Source organism: Brienomyrus brachyistius, chromosome 13, assembly GCF_023856365.1.
Source record: "Brienomyrus brachyistius isolate T26 chromosome 13, BBRACH_0.4, whole genome shotgun sequence".
Classification (NCBI taxonomy): domain Eukaryota; kingdom Metazoa; phylum Chordata; class Actinopteri; order Osteoglossiformes; family Mormyridae; genus Brienomyrus; species Brienomyrus brachyistius.
This window is the reverse complement of record NC_064545.1, coordinates 9613762-9637219: the sequence shown is the minus strand read 5'-3', so window position 1 is coordinate 9637219 and position 23458 is coordinate 9613762. Positions and strand designations below refer to the sequence as shown.

Below are 23458 nucleotides of genomic sequence, written 5' to 3'. Positions count from 1 at the left end.
GAAACTGAAATTCAGTTTAGTTTTGGTTAAATAAAAGTAATGCCTAAAGGATTCAAAATATATGGAATATACAGCACACATTATTGTCTGACGAAAAAAAACATTCAAAAATCATGACATGATGTGTCAGCTCTACTAGAATTCATAAGAAACTGAGAAATAGACATCGGCTATTTTCCACTGTGCCATCGTTGTCGGGGGGGCTTTGCTGATTAATTGCCATTCCTGCCCATCTCAGAAATGCACTTATGTAACCCCGTCATGTAACTTCCTGTTCTGTTAGACACTAGTCTCAGTGCTCAGGCTATAGGTTCAGTTAACGCAAGGAAGTCTTTAGGCAGTGCTGAACACAAAGCCCATTAGCTATTACCACAGATAGAGATCACTATTGATTTTCCATACTAAGATGTCATGCTTCAGATATTTACATTTATATATATTTACATTTATAATGTACACTGTATATTATGGGTGGTGAAGAGGTTTGGTGGGCTAAGCCTCTATGCCTGTGATTGGTTCAAGCCCTGGCCTCCGCAGGACAGCAGTATGTCCGTGGGTCCCTGAGCAAGGCCCTTAACCCCCAGCTCCGGGGGTGCTGCACACTGGCTGTCCCTGCACTGTGACCCCCAAGCTTGCTCTTACTTGCATATGTGTCTGTGTGTCAATGGAGAGCAAGATGGCGTTAGCCGATGCACCTGTGCAAATGGCAAATAAAGAATCATTTTCACTTATGCATGTTTATGAACTGTGTTTAGGGAAAATTACTCTTGTACAGAAAACTCTGCTTATGTAATAATTCACATAGATATTCAAGAGTTAATGTAACCGTCTTGTTTTATTAATATACTCCCCTGAATTACATTAAATGTGGTTAAGTAAAACACTGATAACAAATCCAAAGGGTGTGCAGAGTACATGTACACACAATGGGGCAGTCGTGCAGGAAGCATAAACGATCAGGATTGTTGTGCCACAGCTTGCGTGCAGTGACAGTACCCTCTGTCGACTCACGTCATTGGCACTGCCAGCCGTACCCATGCCCCCCCCCCCCTTCCCGGTGCTGGCCTGGCCAAGTATACCCTCAGTAGCAGCACACACCCACAGTTCCACCCCTAGCTTCAGGCCCCCCAGGCTTAGGCCCACTCTCACCTCACAGCAGGCCTGTTTCTTCAGGTCTGGAACTTCTAGACTCATAGATATTTTGGTTTATTGCAGGGCTGCCCAATCCTGCTTCTACAGATCTACCACCCATCAGAACTTGCAGCCTTAACTCACCTGATAATCTGGAGGTAATCTGGCCCTTCTGCAGCATCACAGAGTAGCTATGTCAAAGCTAAGCTGGCCCTAATACTGAGATATTGCTGAAGGGCCTGATTATTTGTATCAGGTGTGTTAAATTAGGCCTGCATCTTTCTGCAGGGTGGTAGATCTCCGGGAGCTGGGTTGGCCAGCTGTATGACTAAGGTCTGCATGAAGAGGTCAGACAGAGAGAGGTATGGAACAGGCTTTCAGTGAGCATGCCATCTAACTCCAGTGCAGCGTTGTGTAAAAGGGCACTGCGAAAGACCAGCTTCCCCTTGGGAGCTGCCCACTGGCAACGTACACATGACACCGGCATTAGTGTTTAGCAGCTGCAACTAACCCTTGGCCACAGTGAAGCATTTGGGCCATTCAGACGATCGTGGGACACCTTCAGGTGCTGACAGCTGTTGTGTCAGCACTGGAAGCAGTGCTCACCATGAGCCAGTGATGTTAGTGTTCCTCCGTTCTGCAGCATCTGGTCTGATAAGTAACATCCTCCTTACTCAGCAGCAGGAGATGGGGCTCTGTGAGAGTGATGGTCTAAGAGCGAACGTCGCCCCCTCTCTGCGTTGCACCGCACACAGCCGTATCCCGACATCCTGGCCTTCCCTGCACCACCCACAATTCCAGAGACTGCATCCCAGCATCTATACTGAAACTGAAATGCGACACTGTGATGATGAAGCCAAGGCCAACCAAAGATTAAAGACAAATACGCATGGCGACATTTCCGTGGAGATAAGCACATCATATTATTTATGTTCTGCAATACAAAAGCCCACCCTAACAGAAAAAAACTCAGCCCAGAGGGCAAACCTTCCAGACCCAGATTTTAAGTTGCCCTTTAATCTGGCCTTAATGGCATTTGCCGAGGTGCCAAACGGGTTTTTTAGTGAAGGGCGTGGAGACCTCTGCAGGTGTGAGAACATTACTAGATGCTCTGACAGCACTGCATTTTCGGTTTGCTCTCCGTCGGCTGCACTTGGATGGACACCACGTTGTTGCTAGGAGACAGGTCGTTTTCTCTGCGGTCCGACATCTGTTTCTGGGAGACGATGCGGTAGATCTCTGTGCGGATACATCATAAGGAACATCATATGAACGCTAGCAGACATGCGGAGAAGGTAAGCCGCCACCTTCCTGATTGATGCTGAAAAGAAGCATGTAGAACAGTGTGAGCCACTTTTACAAGAAAAATAATCTGGGAAGCTACCAAGTTGCTCTCCGTGGGGGGGGGGGGGGGGGGGGTGTTGCCCTTGGAAGTGTCACAATCGACTGGGAATGTCTTAGTGAACAACCTATCAATCACCATCGACTGGTTGGCGACCACTGGTATAGAATGTTACTGAGCTGCAAAATCCTGGACTATGGTGGCTCCTACACATGACCACCTCTGCAGAATCTGGAGCAGAGAACTAGGACAAAGCATGGATGCTCAGCTCTTTTTGAGGCATGAACGGGCATCAGCAGATTTTTACTAGTAGGGGTAAAATCAGTCTTCTGTGACACATGGAGGCAGTCATTAAACCCAAAAACAGGCCAGTATGATATTAATGTCTATTCATATCCACAGACGTCCCATGAGTACGGGGACGATAGCTGAACTGACGGCTGCAGCTTCCAGTCAGAGTTAATATTGAGAAACAGCTTCTCAATAACAGACATATGTTCGGTAGATATGTATGAAATTGAGGCTCAGTGTAGTTTCATAATTAAAAAAAAAAAAACATACCTGTCAAAATGGTCTGGAAGGCCGTCTCAACATTAGTAGAGTCTAAAGCTGATGTTTCAAGGAACGACAATCCGTTCTTCTCTGAAAATCACAGACGGAATTCCGCACGTCATGTCCACTGCATTGAATGCATAGCTGTATGCAGCAGTGATTTGCACGGGTGGTGTGTGAGCTGCAACGTGCTGCGCGCCACGTACCCGCGAAGGCCCGCGCCTCGTCGGTGGGCACGGCCCGCAGGTGCCGCAGGTCGCTCTTGTTGCCCACCAGCATGATGACGATGTTGCTGTCGGCGTGGTCGCGTAGCTCCTTCAGCCAGCGCTCCACGTTCTCGTAGGTCAGGTGCTTGGCGATGTCGTACACCAGCAGGGCCCCCACCGCACCGCGGTAATACCTGACAAACACACATTTTTATTCACATCTTTGTGGGGACTGTCCATTTATCTCTATAGGAAACCCTAATCCCAACAATGGCAACCTTAACCCCTACCCAGCCCTAACCTTCACTTAACCTTAACCTAACGACTGTTGGCATTTTCAGATTTTTTGATTTCAGTCACAGATTTTATAAAACTGACTTCCCCTTGTGAGAATTGAAAAGGTGGTCCCCACAACTTCAAATTAATTAATTTTTTTTATAAATCACATTACACATTAACTTGACAATATACTTCACAAATATAAAGAGCATAAGGGACACAGAGATATGACATGGAAAGATGTAACACACCCCAGTGTTTCTGAGCACAGTCCCCGGGGGAACCACTGACATACTCCATAAATCACACAATTGTAGTATTTTTTTATAGCTGGTTTTATGTCCCTTGATTTTTTTAAATTTAATTTTATATTACATTTCTGTACAAATGAGCAATAAATTTTATTTTTAATTATTTTCGACAATATAGGTATCCCTCAAATTCAAATTAAACTAAATGCGATTTTAAGTCATATGGTTTATTCAATTAGCAGTTCAATTTAGGCTAAGAGCTTAGGTGGGCATTATCAGCAGAAGCAAGAACCACTGGAACAAGTGTGAAAAGCAGTGAATGTCCCAGGTTTCACTCTCTGTTCACTCTCTCTTCCTCTTCACTCTGGAGCACTCAGAGTTTAACATCATTTAGGAAGGAACTCTTTATTTATAAATGGCAGTGCAGTACAATGATGCTCGATTCTAACTTCTAACATCAAACTGGCTGGCAGCCGTTTTGTCTTTGAAGTGTCACTCCTCTGCAAACTGATTAAATCTCGCTTTGCTGGCGAATATAAAAGTCAGTGTCCTGAAAACATTTCACGTAAAGTCTGACTTAGGGGAGGTCAGGATTAACACGTAAATGTTGATGTGATACAGCAATGTGCGTACAGAAGTTATTTAAGTATTTAAAACATTTACAACAGCTGTTGTTGGCTTTTAAAAGAGATTGAGAACAGCTTCGATACGTATCAAGCTGAATATTTTGCTTCTGCAAGACTCACTTTAGATGGTTGCCAGTTGCTGTGAAGAAGAGTCCACATATGGATCTCAAAAATGTATTTTCATGGCTTGATTCTGATGTTAATGCAAGAGGAAAATGTGTAGAGCAATATAGACAGATTTCCACTGGGCAGCAGATCTGGCAATAAAGTCCTTATGGGTCCTCATTATACCCAGTGGGATGTTCATTATTTACTGATTCAGGATGCTGGGAGGGCCATGTGCCATGTGTCACACCCTAAGACAGCCTGCTGCATATTGTAATAACACATATGGTGTTACACTGGAGCCTGTGAGAGGCCGTCACTGATACTCACGCCGAGGTGATGGCCCTGTACCGCTCCTGTCCGGCCGTGTCCCAGATCTGGGCCTTCACCGTCTTGCCGTCCACCTGGATGCTGCGGGTGGCGAATTCCACCCCGATGGTGCTCTTGCTCTCCAGGTTGAACTCGTTCCTTGTGAAGCGGGACAGCAGGTTGCTCTTCCCCACGCCAGAGTCCCCGATCAGCACCACTGCAAATGACAACCACAATATGCCACCCAGGGCTTATTATAAGAAATGCCCACTGGTGTGTATGGTGAGCATAGATCTGCGCATTTTACTTTGGGGTACAACGAATTCCGCAGTTTGTGCAACATCTCTGAATGGGTCTGCAGATATATATATAGAACTGTATGTGTAGCAGGTTGCTAAGCCATTACAGATCACACACCTATGACCCACAATCCTGAAAGCAAGTCATGTCTATCAGATAAATATTAATACATCCATCCATCCATCCTACTCCCAACCAATTATCACAGTGAGTCTATAGCAGTGATTCCCAATCCGGTCCTCAGGGACTCACAGTCAGTCCAGGTTTTCACCATGACAGTTTGCCTCACCTCATGTTCCTGCACTGTGAGAGGAACCCAAAACCCCATCATCTGTTAGTGTGAGACCACTGTGCTGTTCCAATATTAATGGGAAGTCTTAATTGTTCATTGGTGGAACGTTTCTGTATTGCAGGTTATGTTGTGTTTTTCTGCACACAACTCCAATTATAAGAACCTAGACTAAATTCTCCATTTAACAATTCTCCATTCATCAGGAAAATGAGGCAGTGATTAACCTGAAATATGTGATCTGACCCTTTAATTAAGATTTAAACGTGCTTCAGGAACTGATCTGCAGGGTCTCTGCCAGCTTTCATTCTTACACAAAAAAGTTCATAAAAATTAAGCTTCTTATTTGTCCAGTCAATGACTGCAGTAACAAAACAGCACTAGAATTGATGTCTAACAGCTTATAAGGGCTTTTGACCAACAACCAGAGTATCTCATCTTTTAAATATCACTCAATTACGTTTGCATTTCCTGGTCATTCTTCCTAAAAATATAGCTGCAGATATTAGTACATAATATAATAATACACTTAAATTAAAATAACTCATTTATTAACCTTTACTGCTTTCTTTTCTAGCCATTTATCCTACTCAGGGACACCTGGAGGCTAACGCAGGGAGCAGGGGGCACAAGACTGGTGTATAGCTGGCCAGGGAGTCAGTCTGCCGCATGCGGGATACAGACACTCCGGGAGAGGCAGAGAAGCCCGTTAGCTTGCATGGATTGTGGCAGGAAACTTGAGTATCCCAGGGAAAGCGGCACAACACAGTAGAGGGCACTGGAGGAGAGGAACCCCAATCCTGCAGGCTAGGTGTAGCAATGCGACCTAATGAGCCACCAGCCGCGGATCTCATATATTATCTAATTAAGCTGGACTAGTATTATTGTACAAAACCTTTTTCTTCCACGTTAACTAGTCATTAAATCCGGCTATTCCACTATTCGAATGATCTGTTGTGCTGACTGTAAAGTATTTGCTGGCTAATAAGAAATACAGGAGATAAATAATAAATAGCTGCATCGGTAAATGCCCTTGCTCATCATTTTCGTTTCTGTAGAAAAATAATAAAAATAAATAAATAAAAAAATTCGAAGATTCCATACCCGTTAAGAACCTTACGGATATTTCGTTTTTCTTCCTATTGTCTAGGTATGTACGACTTGTCTCCAATTAGCCACAGGAAATCACAATTATCATAATGCACATACTGTTCTACCGTTGACATGGAAGATATTTATCAGATAGAGATTTGCTGCATTTTTATGAGCCATCAAGCAATCGCAAGCAACAGCGATTAATATTGCGGACTAAGCAGTTAGGGAGACGCTGCCCTAAATGCACAAACGTTAAATATGTCACCCAGCTTCGTGGATTCATGACTTCACATGACTTTGAACTCAACCTGCCATTAAATGACCACTAACCCACTAACCTACTGTCAATGCCACCCTGTTCCTTATGCCATTGTCAGTAACCCAGCGTCCGTGTCACCATCTGCGATTACAACGCACCTCCGGAGCCTTTATTCCTACGCTTCTCGGAGTCAGACTGCAGATGTCATTACGGATTTCACCACAGATCCTGCATGTGCCGGGCTCCTAAAAGCATCGGCCCTTTCGTTTCCTGAAATAAAGCATGCAAAGCGAAACCGGGCTCGCTGCGCCCCGCCGTTCAATATCTGCTGGCACGCGTGTGTTACATACATATATAGTGTCATAATCATGCGTTTACCTTTAAACAAATAATCATATTCGTCGTCTCTGGTCCCCATCTTCCTCTAGTCAAAAAAACAATTATATTAGCGAACCTTGGATATTTAAAAATGTATAGGCATACAGAATGGGAAATAAGATGCTAGGAACAGCAGACGAGTGTGCCGACCGCTTTGTTCGCTTATCAGCCGGGCATCCTCCCCTTAAATTCTGGATCTGCACTTCCGGGGTCACATTATTATACTGGATCAGTTACATGAATCTTCTTCTTCTTCTTACTATTATTATTATTATTATTATTATTATTATTATTATTATTATTATTATTAGTTGTAGTAGTAGTATATGTAGTAAGCATGCAAAGTTTAACATATAATGAAAGGACACATTTTTTCTTAATTTGCAAGCAAGTAAATCACAAGTAAAAAAGTATAGGCAAATCACTGAATGTCAATTAGCAATATGTGTCAGTTATTAAAAACAAAAGGTCTGACAGTGGATACTTGCATATGTGAGTTTTAGAAGCAACACGAGGCAGTAATCTTTTGTCGTAAAGTTGCAAAAAATTTTCGGGGGGATAGTCTAAAAAGAATAGCAAAAGCATATATGCCAAACACGGTCAGACTGCGTCAGTGAAGAGGAAGAGTGATCACAAGTTGAAGCTTCCCAGCAGGCAGTCGCACACACTTACAATTATGCAACCCCGTTTCCAAAAACGTTGGGACACTCTGTAAAATGTAAAAAGAGAATGCAATGCAAATGATATAAACCCAAATTTTACTGAAAATAGAACAAAGACAACATATCAAATCAGCATGTCAAAACTGAGAAGTTTAATTGTTTTATGACAAATATATGCTCAGTTTCAATTTGATGCCCAATGCTAAAAACGAAACACCTAGTTGAAAATCTTACCACTAATTGGGTCAATTGGCAAAAAGTCAGTAAGATGATTGGATTTTAAAAGAACCTCGCAGAGAGGCAGAGTCCCTGTGCAGTGAAGATGGGAAGAGGTTCACCACTCTGTGAAAGATGCAGAGAATCCAGGTAGGTGTCAGTATGATAGGGATAAGGCCAAAAACCAATGTTGGATAGCCATGATCTTTGGGTCCTCAGGCAGCACTGCATTAAAAACAGACACGATTCTACAGAGGAAACCACTGCATGGGCTCAGGAACACTTCAGAAAACCACTGTCAGTGAACAGAGAGTGTCGCTGCATCCACAAATGCAGGATGAAACTCTACCATGCGAAGAAGAAACCACATCTAAACATGATCTTGAAACCTCACCAATTTCTAATTTTTAATCCACCTGTATTCGCTGTCATATGATAAGTTAGATGCACTACTGCTCCACTTCAGTGGCCAAGTTCATTGATCTTTTCACTCTTGACACATTTCATTAATGCATTCAGCCGAGAACATTTTAACAAACCAGCCATTTCCCTTAATCACTCATCCTATTAGAGGGTCTTGCTGAGCCTGGAATTTCTTCCAGGACGTACAGGGCACAATGTAGAAGAACAGGATGTCCGTCAGTTGCAGAGACATGCTTACAACTAGCAAATTGCAGACACTGATCCATTTCATCCAGAATGAAAGCCACATGAATTCCAGGAGACCATACAAACTAGCACTCACTGCACCAGTACTAACACAGCTACAATGACAAAACTGGGGAGGGGGGCAAGGGCAGGCAAAATTTATACACAGATAATGAGTAGCAAACCAGAGACAGGTGTCTTATCTAGCTGGCTGCCTATACTGCCTTACCTGTAAGAATCAAAGTAGAGGGTAGACAGTGTCCCTGGAGCATGTGATATGATTACTCCATTGGCCAATGGATTTGGCAACCTTCCAAGTTTTACCCAGCAGAATCATACAATGCCCCCCCAAGGTGTTGTAAAATAACTTAAGCTAGCCTTGCTTTAAAACACCTCGGCCCTTCATTATTAATGTTAATGTTTTGAATTTTTTTTTTTTCAAAGAAAAAATCTTTATTTTTAAAGTCATACTAAAGATTATCTGTCACAAATTCAATTTTCTGTAGGTTGACATGCGACTCTAGGCTTCTGTCCCAAAGGGTGCAACAAAGTATGAGGGTAAATTTTGCGTGATCCTTGTCATCATCGTCATCATCATCATCATCATCATCAAAAAAGAGCCACTTTCAATCCTGCCTGATTCTGATAACTTTCAGTTAAAAAATACTGAATAAATTTGCAATTAATTAATACATGTTGTTATTACTAACATCAGCCACATTTGAAAAGTTTGATTTGCAAATGGGGGGCGGTGTGGTGGTTAGCACTGTTGCCTCACACCTCTGGGACCAGGGTTTGAGTCTCCACCTGGGTTATGTGTGTGTAGTTTGCATGTTCTCCCTGTGTCATCATGGGGTTTCCTCAAAGTCCTCGGGTTCCCCCCTCATCGTGAGTTGTTGCTTGCCTCATGCCGATAGCTTCTGGGATAGGCTCCGTGACCCAGAAGGATAAGCAGGTTGGAAAAGGGGTGGATGAACTTCATACACTGATATTGCATTTTAAAATTTGCTGCACCTCCGGTAAAATCACCTACGCCTGATCCCCATTTTCATCAGTGACTTGAATATTTTGAGTTTTGTTCTTGAGTTTGGTTTTTCCCCCGGTGTTTTGCTTCTGATTCAAAAGTTAAAAAAAAGACCAAACGCACCTTGCGCAATGGAGTGCAATACGCCTTCCTGGCCAGAGGAGGCGCTGGTTAAACCTGCAGTCGCACCAAAATGTCTGCGGAAGTGTGTCCTTTAAACTTAGAGGGTTATTTGGTTTACTGTTCAGATTCATTTTGAGGTCCTTTACGGTAAAATTATAGACTTTTGCGCAAGATATATTTTATATATGGCCGTTTAAAATTATATTGTTTCACTTTCATGTAGCGTCAGAAGGTAAAGCATGCAGCGTGGTTCCCATGCAAGCAACTCAGGCGGACAAGCCTTCCGCGTCCTCGTCGGGGTAACAGGCAGTGTGGCAGCTTTAAAACTGCCTCTGCTGGTCTCGCAGCTCCTTGAATTACCCGGGGTGAGTGCGATTCCTCCAAATAATAACCTAGCTGACCCGTTATCTGCGATTTGCCTTCGTCCATGACATTTTTGGTTTCACATTAACATTGACAACCACTTTTTAAATCGAATGATTAAAAATAAAAAGAAAAATGTACATAAAGTGCACAAGTACAAACACATTGGCAAACGAAGTGCAAAGACCAACAGTACACAATATAGTCCAGGAAATAACGGAGGATGGATGTGCGACTATGTTTTAAAAAGTGACATAGGTTGGTCTATCTGAGGATAAAGCTAACTAGGGAACTTAACAGGTAAGTGACCCGTTTCTTATTTTAGGCTCCATTCCAGTGTCACCCCTAAGCTATAACCCGTCTGTGATTAACTGACGTCACTTGCTAAGTGACTTAGTGCGAGAGGCTGCAAGGGCTCGAGATGGTGTGAATAGGAATGAGACAACACATTGCGACGTTACCTTGACAACGCCACAACATGTTTCTTACTGTTGTGGGTTTATGACTTATTTTTAAATTTGCACTTTTTTTTCACGGGCAAGGCAGTTAAGTGAGGTAATTGTCAAATAGTCAATTTACTCTCTGTTTTTGTCATAATAGCATCATTAAGCAAAAAACTAAAAGAAATGGTTTGCTTATCGTTTGTTTCCTGCCTTCCCCTGGTATATTTTTTGTTGTTTCATGTCAACACTATGAACTGTGGGTAAGGCAATGTCTGCAGAAATGCAGATTTATGGAAAGTGTGCTTAACGGGCTCAGAATGTCTGCGAGAGAACCCTTATACACTTGATGATTTGACACTGGAACAGCTGTAAGCCCTCAAGGACTTGGCAGGGACGCGCCTCAAAGTCCGCGAGTCGATGAGCGTGGACATTGGGATTGGACCTTAGAAACAGAAATTACTCGAAAGGCATTGAAAACTACCTGTGTGATAGGGCAGGTATTTCCGTCCATGGTGAGAAAGCTCAGAGAAGGCATGCAGGGCTGATCCTAGCCCATGTGGCACCTTAGCCAAGCATCGCTGCCCCCTATCGGAGGCAAAGTGAAATTGGCTGGTAAGTCGGCGCCCCCTCAGAAACTAACACACTAGCTGATTGTCTATAGGATTGTGTGACCCTGCAGATCAGGTATAAAAAAATACATTTGTACCATAACTTCAAAAGATGTGTAATAGAAGTAAATATTATATGTTTAGTTTATCATCAGTATGATGGTCGATTTGAATGGAATGTGCATAATGGAGACATTAAGTAAATTATTTTAATGTATTAATTCGGTTACTTAAACAAGAGAAAATGCATTTATGCACTGACTGCAATAGTGGAAAGTGGGACGGCATCCTGTTCAGACAGGTTACGGCTTTGGGATAGTCGTTTTATACGTTACATTGTAGAATAAGCTTATATTATCATGGCCTCATAAAATTGTTCCTTTATGATCTCAACAAGAGAAATAAGACTTGTAACACAGTAGCTGATGTCTTTCGTTTATCCTGGACATGGCCTGAAGCCTATCACATGCATTATAGGGCACCAGGCAGGGGTACATCCTGGGTAGGGTTCCTGTCTGTCACATACAGGTACACACATATTTATAATCATATACTCTCACACACAATGTGAAGATTTCACACAAGCCCCTGACATACACTCAGCAGAAGTGTGAATTGAATCGCCAACCCTGGTGGTGTGAAGTAACGGTGTCACCCACTGAGTCACATAAAGCCAAAAAAAAATTAAGCAGACCTTGGGTTCCCCATTAGACTGATTTTCTTGCTTTATATTTATGACTGTTTCTTAGATACAGCTTCTTACTGCTGGCTCAGTTTCTGGAGTCGAACATTCCACTGCTGGTACCGTACGTAACACATCGTTTCCCTTCTGCATTTTTTTGTAATAGTCCCCTTTCACCATGTGACCATAACTCACAGACCATAACTCGCTGTTTTGTTCTTTCAATTTTTCTGTAGGTATATGTCATTTACATTTCCTTTTTTGCAGTGTGGGGGATTTTTACTCTGAATTGGTCATGGAACAGAGAATATAAACGCTTTCAGATGACGTGCAAGAAAAGGCCTTGTGCATTTTTCGGTGCCTATTTGTCGTTGTGTTGGTTTCCCACATTGGCTGTGCTTGCCTCTGTCTATCAGAGGAGGACCAAAGGTTCGCTGTGTGTCTTACCGGGAGGGGGAATCGAAGGCGAGAACTTGAGACAGAGGTTGTTAGGAGACTCCCCCTGGTGATGGAGGCAACAACTGCGAATGCACCCCAGCACTGGTTTTCATACGCATCAGATCCATAACCTTATTTCTGTTATTAAAGTGAAAGTGGAGGCGATGCTGCAGGTCTTGTCTGAGACCATTCTGAGAGCCTGACACCAGTTCCTGTGCTATCAAGTGTGTACAGCGCAGTGCTGAACTCTGTAAATAACTTTCAAACCTAACAAGTCTGGGTTACTTCCTGTGGTATTTCTGAGTAATTGATGCACTCATCATGATTAAATGCTCCAAAGGTCAAGTTGCCATTCAGCTGTTATGTATATCTCAAGTGGTTTGCAGGTATAGCTGGTCCACACCAATTTCCTCCGTGGCCTGCATATTTTGTGCATATTGTGCTCGTTTTGATTGTGTGGACTTATACGTCAAATTTTATTCAGCATTGTGCTGTACAAGTGAGATCTTTTGGCAATCATGGAGAACTGGTTGGTTAAAAGCTATTTTCTTACAGAATGCTTTTGATCCTGGTCTTAAAAGCAGCACTGACTGGCTTTTATTTATGTGTCTGATTTAATGTAATCCTAATCATTTTAATGGCCTTTTTAATTGACTGGAAGCTCAGTTTTCTTAGTGTTGATGTTAGTGCGTGTTCACAGAATTCGAAGCAGTCAGTGGAATGGGCAGGTTGTGTGCCCCCTTTGGGTTGCCTCATCGTTATTTTAATTTTAATGACGCTTTATTGATCCATGTGTGGGAATTCTCTCTTCGCCTACCATCCATGTGGGTGAGAGCATGCTTGGCAGCAGAAGGCCCATGGAGTTGGAGGTTAAGGGCCTCATTCAAGGGCCCACAGACATGATTGTCCTTGAACCGCTTGAACCGGCGGACTTCCAGGCTCAGGCGTAGAGGATTAGCCCACTGAATCAAATACTGTCCCTGTGTTGTGTTGCTGGCTCAGAGTCATTTGATTGGGACCTTTGACCTGATGTACAAATTTTCTACTGCAATCTGCACATCTGTAAACCTGGAGGAGCAGTTTGCAGTAGGTGAACAATGAAGTACAGGTGAATGTTCATGACAGACAGCAGTATTCCAAGCAGTTGCAATCAGTTGTTAATTTTCAGATTCAGAAGGTGTCACATAATGGGAGGTGTTAACATGCATGAAGAGACCTGGGGTGAGTTTCTTAAAAAACCTTCTTAACGCTATATCATTCGTTCTATGTTTTTCTGTAAAAGAACTTAGGAAAGACTTGGCGTTAAGAAGGTTTCAAGAAACAGGCCCCTGTTTTTTTTGTTTTTTTTTTTACTTACTGTTGCCGGCGCTCTCTGTTCCAGGTGGAGGTTCAGGTGGTCACCACTGACCATGCTACCCATTTTTACAAGCCTGAGCAGATCCCAGTCCGAATTTACACCGACAGGGACGAGTGGCAGGTACCCATGATATCCAAGGTCGCTCAGATCTTTTCCAGGTTTAAAAGGGTACTGGATGTGAATGTGCCCCAGCAGAATGCCATGGACTTACCTTGTGTGCCTGGCTCTGCCGTAGATGTGGACGCAGCGCTCAGACCCAGTGCTGCATATAGAGCTGCGCCGCTGGGCCGACCTGATGCTCATCGCTCCTCTGGACGCCAACACTCTGGCCAAGATAGCTGCCGGTATCTGTGACAACCTTCTGGTAAGAGCAATGCAGCTGTGAGGTCCTGTCCCTGTGCTGTTTGGTTTGGCTCTGTGATACATACCTGTGACTGAGCGCTGTCTCCACATGCTGTCAGACATGTGTAGTGCGTGCCTGGGACCTGCGCCGTCCGTTGCTTTTCTGCCCTGCCATGAACACAGCCATGTGGGAGCACCCCATCACCGCCCGGCAGCTGGATACGCTGAAGGACTTTGGCTACGTGGAGGTCCCCTGCATCGTGAAGAAGCTGGTCTGTGGGGATGAAGGTGCGTGCCAGTCCAGCATGGAGGTTTTTGGCTGTGCTTTGCCTTCTATGTTGTTAGTTCATTATATTTCATGGATGGGGAGTACATATGGTTTGGGACTGGATCGCCACTGCTGAAGGTATTTTCTGGTCAGTGTGATAACTCAAAAAGTATTTGATGGAACTTTGCAGACATATTATATGGATAAAGATCTGAAACTGATCCAATTTTGACACAGATTGCACCAAAACTGAAGCAGCGCTACATAGTGATAGCAAAGAGAAGGGCAGTGTCAAACACTTTTTGTTCAATATTCAAGATCTACACTTGAATTCCCCAAACTATGCTATGTGGCAGCAAAGGACGGAAACAGCAATTGCAGACACATCATTTTCGAACACAGTTAATCTCAACAAGAAACTTGTGAAATTTACCATATTATTGTTGCGTTCGGACATTCTTCGGTAAGTAAATCGATTCCCCTCCCGTGCATGCATACTGGGACAAGGACAGTAGTCCAATTAAATGGCGTAGTTGAGCTATAACTGTATCGCGACTTAGCTGTGCATGTAAATATACTGGCTATTGTCCTTCCAACAGCATCTAGTTTATATGTGTACACAATGAGCTGAAGACAGGAAATGAAATTGACACTGAGAAATTCCCCATCCTTTACGTAATGTTCAACCAACTGTCCCAGTTAGTACCTTTCATTTCAAGTTTCACTGAAGATATGCATGCAAGACTTGTGTGAAAGTTATTAGCGGTATAATGGGTCTGAAGCTCACACAGCCATTGAAAATAAGTCAGTTTGGTCAGAAATGAGAGATGAGGGCCATCTCGATATTATATGTTTAAGCCTCTGAATGGCGTTCAGGCAGCTGAAACAAGTGGGCAGCCGCTGTTGGAGAGAAGCTGTTTATCTATCTTTTTAGATTTTTTTTCCGTTTTGTTCACGCAGAGAACTGCCTGCAACATTTGAAAATTAACAAAGCCTGAAGCTTTTCAACCTTCTCCTTCTGCTACTCATGTCCGTGTTACAGTTACTAAAAGTAATTAAATTTACCACCATCAAGTGTGACCAGCCAAGCAACCCAATACAGACCAAAACGAAGTGACAAAACTGTGCAGTGGACTGACTGCAAAATAAATAAATAATATACAATCTTGCAGCTGCAAGTGTCTGTTGGGCTCTACTGTTTTCTCACCTCAAAGTATCAAGTGGTCCAAAGGTCTCCTGCTTTTCTTACACAGCCTCAGCTGAATTTTGTCTGTCAGACATGAATAAATGTCGTCTTTCACTTGATTAATGGATCCCTGTAACAATCATCGAAGGTCCTCTTCGGACGCTTTTCCATCTCACTAGGTACCGTACTTCTGCTATGGGCCTTTCAGTACTTTCCCTTGACTTCTGATCCAGTAGAAGTATCAGTCTTTCCAGTATCTGAGGTGCCAATCCAACTGGGGTACATTTTTGGTAATTTGGTGTTTTGGGGCGGCACATGAAACGCTTTCTTTGTCGATTTGGTTATGATTGTAATAAACGTTGGGCCATTGATAAAGCAAAAAAGCAATTCAACATAAATTTCTCACAGACCCGTAGGAGAAAACTATTATGATCGTCTTAGAAAACATATGAAGCAGCGCTCATGCAAAGCAGCGGATGTAAACTTTAAAGAGATTTTTAAATATATATACTACACAATTATATACTTGAAAAGAGATAATCATAAAAATTGCCCCCCCCCCATGACACAGTAAAAAATGTTTTAGCGAAACTTAAATTCCCTGCGCAATAACGTCCGTTCCGAATTCATGGTGAGAAAAAGCCAACTCTTAAACTAGCTGACTAGAGATGTGAGAATTGCTTGTGCATAATATGCGATGTTGCTATTTATATCGCACATGGTCCAGCCCTATAATATGCTGCAGTCATTTTTTGAATTCAATACAAAATACCCCACCTTGAGCTATGTCATTCAGTGGCGATACCAGTTTTTATGCCAGTGAAAAACCAGCACCTTGAAATACTTGAGTACTTTTTGATACTCCCTTGAAGTACCAAAAGTTCAGTACCTGGGGCAGTGGAAACGCACCTTTCATGAGAACTTTCTGCACTGGGGTTAAATGGCCCAATACATTCATAATCTATAGGAATGGAATAGTGAACTTCTGTTAGGGCTCTTCCTGTATGCTCCTGTACGGTGCTCCTGTGCCACATGGTTCATCCTTCGGAGCGAAATGGCTAAAGATCTCTAAATATATAAATAAGTAAAGATGAATCCCATGCAGCCCCTGCCCTTTACGAGAATAATTGTATTGTTTTAGTATTCATGACACTGACACACATGTGTTGCCAAGTGCTAGCACACATGAACATATCTTGTGAGTGGCGGGTGGGGTGGGAAGTAGGTGTAAGAGTCTATTCTACTGAGTGTTCTGTGTAGTACAACACAGGGTTTCTCAGCCTGGTCCTTGGGGATTTCCAGACAGCCCACATTTTTGCTCCCTGCTTTAACATATATTTCTTCGTTTAACTTTGCCGCTGCTCCAGAGTGAGTGGATTTTGTTTGTATTCAGAATGGCAGAATGCGTTTCTGTATTTTCAAAAGCTCCTGTATAAACACGGTCTAATTAAGTCAACAGTCTAATTAAATAACGGCATTTTTATAAAAATGAAGCAGTTTCTTCAGAGCTTCAATTGTAATCTGAATATTTGTCCTTGTATAGTATAAGTAACCATTTTATCTGCGCTGTGTGAATTTTCTATTAAACACACTCTGACGCTGTGTGGCAATAGCAAATTAACAAATTCAAAAATAAAAAGATTTTGTGTAATTATACACATTAAACTAAATAACCTGGTATTTAATATATAGTATTAAAGTAAATCATATTAGCTAAATTGTCATTATAAATGTGCCGTTGACTTCATGCAAGGTGCAGGGTAAACGGTGCAACTGCCCATTTAACAGCAGAACCGTCCGTTTCCCCTTTTTGTTAGTGCTAATGTGACATTGGTGTTAATGGCAGCGAATCCAACACCCTAAACCAAAAACCCGCAAGGTTCCTAACAAAGTGGCTGATCTGTCGTGAAATCGTAAAGCTACAAAGTTTTCAAACGCAGTGTTTTATAAAATGTTGCATAAATAGACGTAGTTTACTGGTCATCTCGTCGGTTTATGTGTTTTATAAATTAATGTTATATTTTTATACAAATCAACTCAGGTGAAACAACACACGTTTTCGTGGTTGCTAGCTCACACGCATCTGGCGTGACTGACACCCTTTGTGACTCACTTTCACGCAGTATGTCTTAACGGCAAATGTATAATATTCTATTATAAAGCTAAAATTGGCGACATCTAAAGCGTCGTGGTAGTTTGCAGTCCCTAAAGACTATTAAGTAATAAAACTGTCCCATTCATGTAGCGCGCATGTGTGTGCAAACTTGTTTCTCACTCAAGCCAGTCGACCAAACCCCACGTTTTATTTTAAATGAAAAATAAACTGCACCGTTTTCGACTGAAGCAGATTGTCTTTGGATTTGCGGTGTTATTGCGGCAATTACATAACAAATATGGGAAAACATTTTCTCTCACTTCTTATATCTTTTCGAAATAAGACTGCCCTTACCCAACTGTAACGGCAATTAAAGTGTATTTAATATATTATGAAATATACATATTTAATTTACATAAAGGGACAGGACAGGCTACTCCTCCCATAACGCGGAAAAGAGTAATACGGTGATATAGTACCGTCACTGTCCAAAAAGTGAAACACACCGTGATGGTAATTTTAAGTCATATCGCCCACCCCTGATTTATCTGTGTTTTTATTTGATTGCATTACCGCATGCATTAAGTGTTATACCCCAATGGCAGAATATTATGAGCGAGTACCTATTCCTTCCTTGTAAACTACAGGAGAGCTTCGGTCATGATATTGTACATTACCGGAATTCCCCGTCAAAATCGGAACATTCGTTTTAGAATCTCACAGGGAAAACTGGTGGAAGGCAAAGGCAAGTTTTGATTTGTTACAGCTTCACGAAATAGAACTGTAGCAGTGAAGTGTTGTGTTTAACTTTTGGACAGTTGTTTGAACATTTCTGGGCAGTTTTATCATAGTCCAGCACCATGGTAGTTGGTTAAATTTAAATAGTTTAATATTATTAATCCAAGTTTTATTTAAATTTTGAAATGGTTTTATTTTATTGAAGGCTATTGCCTTAAAATGAGGGTCTTTCCTGTTATTGAGTGAATTTTCAATAGTTGTCAGGCTTCTGTTTTTAGATTCAAATAGGATTTAGATGAACGTTTTTGGTCCTAAACATTCATCTTCTGTTTTGAGAGCAGTGGCACAAGCTGTGGAAAAATGGAACCTGTTGCTAGATAAATTGAAGAGAAACATCTTTATATTGTGGTGCTGTGCTTTTTCTACTCAGCCAGTCAGGAGTTGGTAGGTCTTCAGATTCAGTCTTTATTGCAACAGCAAAGTTACGGCCAAGGCTAGACACCCTGCAGAAGTGTGTCTGATGCCATGTTACTTGCAGCTTTTATACACTCTCTCTTCTTATCAGATACTTTGTCACAGGAAGATTCACAGCCTCGTCTCTTCCTTTCCCCAGCCCCCGTATTTACTTACCCAGTAGGGTCCAGCTGTTTTGCGTCTCCATGCGATTTTCCCAGCACTTTGTGCGATTATTTGGTTCTTTGGCTTCCGATGATGTATAATTATAGTATATATAATATATATATATATAAGTGTCTCCACATGATTCCCAGCAGAAGCCTATGTAACGTGCTTTCGGCTCCGTGCTATGATTTATCCTGCCTTTATTAATGATACCAGTTGTAATCATTAGATGCCATGAGATGTAGTGTGGGCCAGCAAAAGGCCCAGAAACACATGCTTGTCAAGTCGATTTGACGTGATGCAGCAGCACCCAGACTCTCCTAAAAAGGTTATGTCTCACTATAAAGTACATTGATTAAATGTTGTTCTCATATGGTTACATTCTTTCTGTGTGACTCTTATCTAGTTAGTATGATGTGGTGCAGCAGCTTCCGGAAACTCCTAAAAAATGCTGTGCTCTGCTACAGGCTTAATGTTGTCTTCCAAGGTTCCTTTTTCTCTTCGTATTAAATAGGTTTATAATAGCTGCTTCATTTGAACCATGCAACAGTGATGTAGGCATGAGTGTATTCCCTGGACTTTGGCAAATGCATAAGGCTTCAGCACCAGTCTGGAGGCACTTTGGTACGTAAGGCGATAACTCAAACTAGCTGGCAGTAGTGATAGCAGAGAGAAGGCCAGCTTGGACACTAGACTTTCTCAGCATGATAACTTAAAAAGTATTTAGCCAATCTTTTCCAAAGTTTGCAGGCACGTGGTATGCATGCGAATATCTGGACCTTCTCAAATTTTGAGACAAATTTCCCCAAAATTGAAGCAATGGCAGGTAGTGACATCGAAGAGAAGGGATAAGCGGAGGGGGGTCATGTGCAGGATCAAACCATTCGTTATCATCTACTCTGTTTACTAAATTTGATCTTTGATGGATCTTATTACCACAGATTCAGATTCAAAGTCTCCCCAAAGCTGTAACTGCAACAACAGAGGGCAGCAAAACTGGAACTGTAACAACAGAGGGCAGCAAAACTGGAACTGCAACAACAGAGGGCAGCAAAACTGGAACTGTAACAACAGAGGGCAGCAAAACTGGAACTGTAACAACAGAGGGCAGCAAAACTGGAACTGTAACAACAGAGGGCAGCAAAACTGGAACTGTAAGACAGAGGGCAGCAAAACTGGAACTGTAAGACAGAGGGCAGCAAAACTGGAACTGTAAGACAGAGGGCAGCAAAACTGGAACTGCAACAACAGAGGGCAGCAAAACTGGAACTGTAAGACAGAGGGCAGCCAACAGCGAAAATGGAGCTTGCAGCCAGCATCCTGTAAACAGAACCATTCGCCATCTAATTGAATAATCTTACTGTGGAGCTTCATGCAAGCTTCCCAAGAACATTGTGTAGGTCAGTGATTCTAAAACTGTGGGTTGCATGATGAATATTTATTTATTTAAATTTTTTTTAGAAGTTGAGAGAATGTGCATGAAGCCGGACACACAGTAGATGTGTGTCTGCTGTTAACTTACAATGATTCTTATACACTTTTTTAAAATCTCTTATCAAGATTTCCGTTAGAGGGGACACCCCCAGCATCATTTCTTTTCCACCAGTCGCCACCATTATGTTTTCCCTTATCGGGTTTGGGTTCCCCCGCCCTTATGCGCCTCCACCATTGCTTCCTTCCTTTTAGGGTTTCAGTTGCTGCAGTTGCTCAATCATTTCTTGGTTTGCCCTTCTGGAAAAAATAATTGTGTGTGGTATAATATCTATGGAAAGCATATATATCATATATATATAATATATAAAATATATATACCTTGTAGAGACAGAGCCCAGAACCTAGGTTAATCGGTCAAGGTCATGATGGGTCAGTAAGCATTGGTGGTTGGCTACACGCTTCTTATATTTTATGAAACATAAAGTGATAAACGTCAAAGGTAATATAAGGTGTAAATACATACTTATGTATAGTACAGTAATTGGCATTCATTCTCTAAAGGTTACAACGTCAAATTCAATGTAAGTTACATCATCCTCTGCAGGTTACATCTGAATAGTGTAATTACATTCTCTAAGTGTTACACAGTGTAGTATAATATTCCATAGTTGCAGGTAGGATTGCACAATTGTTTTTGAATCGCAACCTCAATTCATACTAAGAGTGGGGGTGGGGGGGGGGGGGGAGAATCGATTATGTGACATCGTAATTCTTCGGGGTGGTGATTTTATTATCGCCATGAATGTAAAAAAAAAATCGAATTCTAACCATCTGTTTAAACACGGGTTACTGAAATGATGTTGTTCACGTTTCGTACTGTTAATGTAGTTGCCCAGTCGCACACAACCTGATTTTAAGGGGCTCACTATGCGCGTGTTTGGCACGGTGATATGAATGAGTAAGCATGAGTAAGCATGTGCAAACCACAACCAACCACATGTGTGTAATGCAAACTTTCGCTGAAAATGTCAATACCTCTTTCCTGAACATAAGGGCGTTTTCCACCTCAGCAAGTACTGTACTTTTGAAATAGTAATTTTGGTACTTTCCCTTTTCCATTGACTTTTGGTTGAGTACCAAAAGTGCCAAACCAGCTGGGGTACTTATTTGGTACTTTGGTACGTTGGAGTGGGACTTGAAATGCTTTTTTGTCGATTTGTTCATGCAAATAGCCTGCCTCTGAAAAACAACACAAACGCTGCCTTGAAAATAGTTACGAACTCAAAAGACAAAGATAAAGTAAAAAAAAAAGTGATCTGATCAGAACAGACAACAAAAAGATCAGAATTGCATGAGAAGAAAATTAAAAATTATTTTGTTTAATATGCTGTGATTTTATTGTACGTTAATCAGTTTGATTTTGCAACAAATATTGGGGCACTATAATGCAAAAAGGAGTTCGTAAATTTCTCACAAACCTGTCTAAAAGCGATTTAATCGGCAAAGATGAAAATGATTATGTTTGTCTCGAAGTATGCATTAAACGCTCATTCGTAAGGAGCATAGGTAAACTTTAAACAGATTTCTAAACATATATTAGATAATCTATGAAAGGAATAATAAATATTGCGAAGCTAGCTAAGGTTTTTTTTCTGTGACAGATTAGAATTTAAACTCTGTGTGCTGTAATGTCCATATGGAATTGAAACTAAGAAAAAGCCCGATCTAAATCTAGCTGACTAGCAATGTAAGAATTGCATGTACATAACATGCAATGTTGGTATTAATATCGTACATCATCCTGGCCTATAATATGTGCTACAGCCATTTTTTGAATTCAGTACAAAATACCCTGGCTCACACTGTGATGTCATTCGGTGCCGGTACTAGTTTTTACCAGTATCGCAGAGTTAGCTGGTGATGATGTCATAATGGGCGGGACTTATATGGTTTTCCTTCACAATGATTGACAGGTCCCCCAATTCCCCCCCATTTGCAAACAGAAGGTGCAGATAGATACTTTTATTAGTTTTATGCTTGTCCCGCTGCCTACTTAATGAGAAAAGCATGTAGTGTTTCACCCAACTCACCCCCCCCCCCCCAAAGTAATGCACACATCATCCTTATAGCACAGTATTTCCCAACTCAGTCTTTGGGGAACTCTGGACAGTCCATGTTTCTGCTTCCTCGCTGGGAGCTGAGAGGGAGCAAAAACGTTCACGAGGACTGGGTTGGGAAATACTGTTATAGCAGGTAGTTTCAATAGTTTTAAGGAATCTGTTAATGTTCTATTTTAAATGAATTTTAAGGAAGAAAAATGTTAGCTGCATTTGTTAATGTTGTTCATTTTAAATTATTTAAAATAACTTTAGGAGGATGAATTTAAACGCTTTAACTCCCATGTGTCCCAGGCACCCTGTAAGGGATCAGATCGCTAATGTGTTGAACGTGTTTTAATGGAGTATATATGCACTTTGTCTTCCGTCCTTGTGGAGGGGCTCTGCCGGAGCGCATGTGCGTGCATTTTCTGTTTGTCACATTAGTGCTAATGAGACAATTTACGTCTGTTATCTGTCTAACAGATTGATGGTGGCTATAGACACGCCCCCCCTGCTGTGAGGGACCCAGCACGCTGCAGGTCCCTCCGTTCCCGAGTTTCACTACACATTTATGTCAGTGCCCCTCCATGAGGACGGAGAACAGCTCTAAACCCTCTTTTAATGTTGCATGGGTTTGCTGCAGGACGTCTGATTCCTCCTGCAGGCAGGTGGACTCCCATCCCATAATGTTTATTGTAAAACTATCAATCTGAATGTGTGTTCTCTCTTTCCAGGCAAAGGAGCCATGGCAGAAGTATCAACAATCGTAGATGCTGTGAGGGAATGCCTTCAAAGGCACGAGAAAGGTCTTGTGTCGTTGTAGAACAACGGGATGTATGGCAGCATTTCTTTGGAGCACAGCATGGCTCTTAGTGAATGAGGGAAATTGTTGCACCGTTTGTAAATATGTTCTGTAAAGTGGATTACACTGCTCAAAACATTTTTTATTAAAAGTGACTTGGCTGAGATGGATATTCAATTTCATATTC

General features: G+C 41.9%; 2 protein-coding genes across 8 annotated transcripts; one reads left to right on the top strand and one right to left on the bottom strand.

The window, feature by feature from the left end:
* Positions 1 to 816: 816 nt before the first annotated feature.
* Positions 817 to 7315, bottom strand: LOC125706333 (ras-related protein Rab-11A-like). 2 transcript variants are annotated; one of them, XM_048972995.1, is made up of 6 exons: positions 7273 to 7315; positions 7123 to 7168; positions 4823 to 5018; positions 3232 to 3425; positions 3035 to 3115; positions 817 to 2370 (listed from the first exon to the last, which is right to left on the bottom strand). In XM_048972995.1, the coding sequence occupies exons 2-6, from the start codon at positions 7160 to 7162 to the stop codon at positions 2234 to 2236; spliced, it is 648 nt and encodes a 215-aa protein (XP_048828952.1). In that variant the 5' UTR covers positions 7163 to 7168; positions 7273 to 7315; the 3' UTR covers positions 817 to 2233. The 2 variants fall into 2 exon arrangements, with proteins under 2 accessions (XP_048828952.1, XP_048828951.1); XM_048972994.1 differs by having other exon boundaries at positions 7123 to 7309.
* Positions 7316 to 9845: 2530 nt separating this feature from the next.
* On the top strand, positions 9846 to 23443 carry ppcdc (phosphopantothenoylcysteine decarboxylase). Of its 6 annotated transcripts, none has more exons than XM_048973046.1 (5): positions 9846 to 10160; positions 13711 to 13824; positions 13922 to 14050; positions 14148 to 14316; positions 23204 to 23443. In XM_048973046.1, exons 1-5 carry the CDS (start codon positions 10035 to 10037, stop codon positions 23290 to 23292), a joined length of 627 nt encoding a protein of 208 aa, XP_048829003.1. In that variant the 5' UTR covers positions 9846 to 10034; the 3' UTR covers positions 23293 to 23443. The 6 variants fall into 6 exon arrangements, with proteins under 6 accessions (XP_048829003.1, XP_048829001.1, XP_048829002.1 ...); XM_048973044.1 differs by lacking the exon at positions 23204 to 23443 and adding an exon at positions 19878 to 21109; XM_048973045.1 differs by lacking the exon at positions 23204 to 23443 and adding an exon at positions 19878 to 21105 and having other exon boundaries at positions 13711 to 13806.
* Positions 23444 to 23458: the final 15 nt, after the last annotated feature.

Excerpts from the sequence above, each read along its gene's own strand:
- ppcdc (XM_048973044.1), top strand. The coding sequence starts at position 10,035 with ATGCAGCGTGGTTCCCATGCAAGCAACTCAGGCGGACAAGCCTTCCGC. Across the intron at positions 10,161-13,710 it reads AGCTCCTTGAATTACCCGGG|GTGGAGGTTCAGGTGGTCAC; the intron begins GTGAGTGCGATT and ends TCTCTGTTCCAG. Across the intron at positions 14,317-19,877 it reads GCTGGTCTGTGGGGATGAAG|ATTCAGATTCAAAGTCTCCC; the intron begins GTGCGTGCCAGT and ends TTATTACCACAG.
- LOC125706333 (XM_048972995.1), bottom strand. The coding sequence starts at position 7,162 with ATGGGGACCAGAGACGACGAATATGATTATTTGTTTAAAG. Across the intron at positions 5,019-7,122 it reads ATATGATTATTTGTTTAAAG|TGGTGCTGATCGGGGACTCT; the intron begins GTAAACGCATGA and ends TGTCATTTGCAG. Across the intron at positions 3,426-4,822 it reads TACAGGGCCATCACCTCGGC|GTATTACCGCGGTGCGGTGG; the intron begins GTGAGTATCAGT and ends TGTGTTTGTCAG.